Genomic DNA, 1,164 nt, shown 5'->3' with positions numbered 1-1,164 from the left:
AAATTGTTACAAATAAAAATCTTTACTGCAGACACTAATTTTACTAATTTAATAATAATAATTTTGTGTTGTAAGATTTATGGGTTTGTCTTATCCTGAAATCTTACTGATGGCTCTCTTCCTGCAGCTCGAAGTTTCTCTTCACAGCTTCTCTTCTCCACAGGGGCGGAGGGTGAATTTAGTTTTTTTTAAAGCTTTTCCATTTAAATTGTTGTGATTTTTGATTTAGGCCAAATGAACAAGCTGCTGTCTACGGAGGCTCCTCGTATCACCACAGAGTTGCACCACAGAGGCCATCATCATCATCGTCGTCAGCATCATCATAGGCATGGGTATGACTTACTGAGAGATTTTTCTGTTAATAACAATCATATTAATATTATCATTATTAATAATAATACATTTAAGAATAAATAAAATCATAAGACTATAAAAAAAATAAAAAGCAGAGGATTCATGTGACAGGATGAGTAATTAAACCCATTTAAAGGAGTGTGTTTTGAGACGGGATGTGAAGATGGAGAGAGTCAGAGTTCTGAATGTCTGGTGAGATGGAATTCCAGAGGCCAGGAGCAGAGCAGTAGAAGGTCTAGATCCCATAAAAGCCAAACGGGGGAAGGGACGTTCACACGGACAGAAGAAGACAAAAACTCTTTGTCATAAATATGCTAGATGGCTACAAGAATTGTTTCTGTGGGCCTCTTTTCTTCCATATTTTTGCAAAATCATCTAATATCAGTATTAAGATTTTAAATTTAATTTCAGTCACCAAAGATATTTACATAAACAAGCTAGATAAACAATAGATAGATTTTGTAAACAGGAAAATGTTTACAGTGCTAAGTTAACAGCTAATGCTAGCAAGTTCCACCTGAAACAGCTGCAACAGACAGACATTAGTTACCATCTGAGGACAGCGGCGAGTCTAGGATCAGAGCTTTGGGGATGCTGAGCACCCAGAGAGCTGCCCAGCCAGGCAAGATAAATCATAAGATTCTTAAATTCATCAAGTCTCTCTGTGCCTGGGTCCTCGTCTCAGAACATGACATCACTGTTTTGTACATTTTAACACAATTTAATCCCACATTTGTGAAAGAAAAGAAAAACACTTTTTTGAAAAGTCTGTAACAAAACCATCAAATCTGATAAAGGTTATTTAAATGC

At 36.3% G+C, this 1,164-nt stretch overlaps 1 protein-coding gene across 1 annotated transcript in view; it reads left to right on the top strand.

Annotated features, from left to right (window-relative positions):
* Positions 1-1,164, top strand: part of mmp17b (matrix metallopeptidase 17b) — an 8,928-nt gene that overhangs the window by 4,257 nt on the left and 3,507 nt on the right. The window contains exon 5 of the mRNA XM_005749126.1: positions 230-332. Coding sequence (XP_005749183.1) covers positions 230-332 — 103 coding nt within the window. The remainder of the gene's footprint in view (positions 1-229; positions 333-1,164) is intronic.

This window comes from Pundamilia nyererei, unplaced genomic scaffold, assembly GCF_000239375.1.
Source record: "Pundamilia nyererei isolate P.nyererei 1_Seehausen unplaced genomic scaffold, PunNye1.0 scaffold00237, whole genome shotgun sequence".
Lineage (NCBI taxonomy): Eukaryota > Metazoa > Chordata > Actinopteri > Cichliformes > Cichlidae > Pundamilia > Pundamilia nyererei.
The sequence above is the reverse complement of the archived record's forward strand: the minus strand, read 5'-3'. Positions and strand labels throughout refer to the sequence as shown.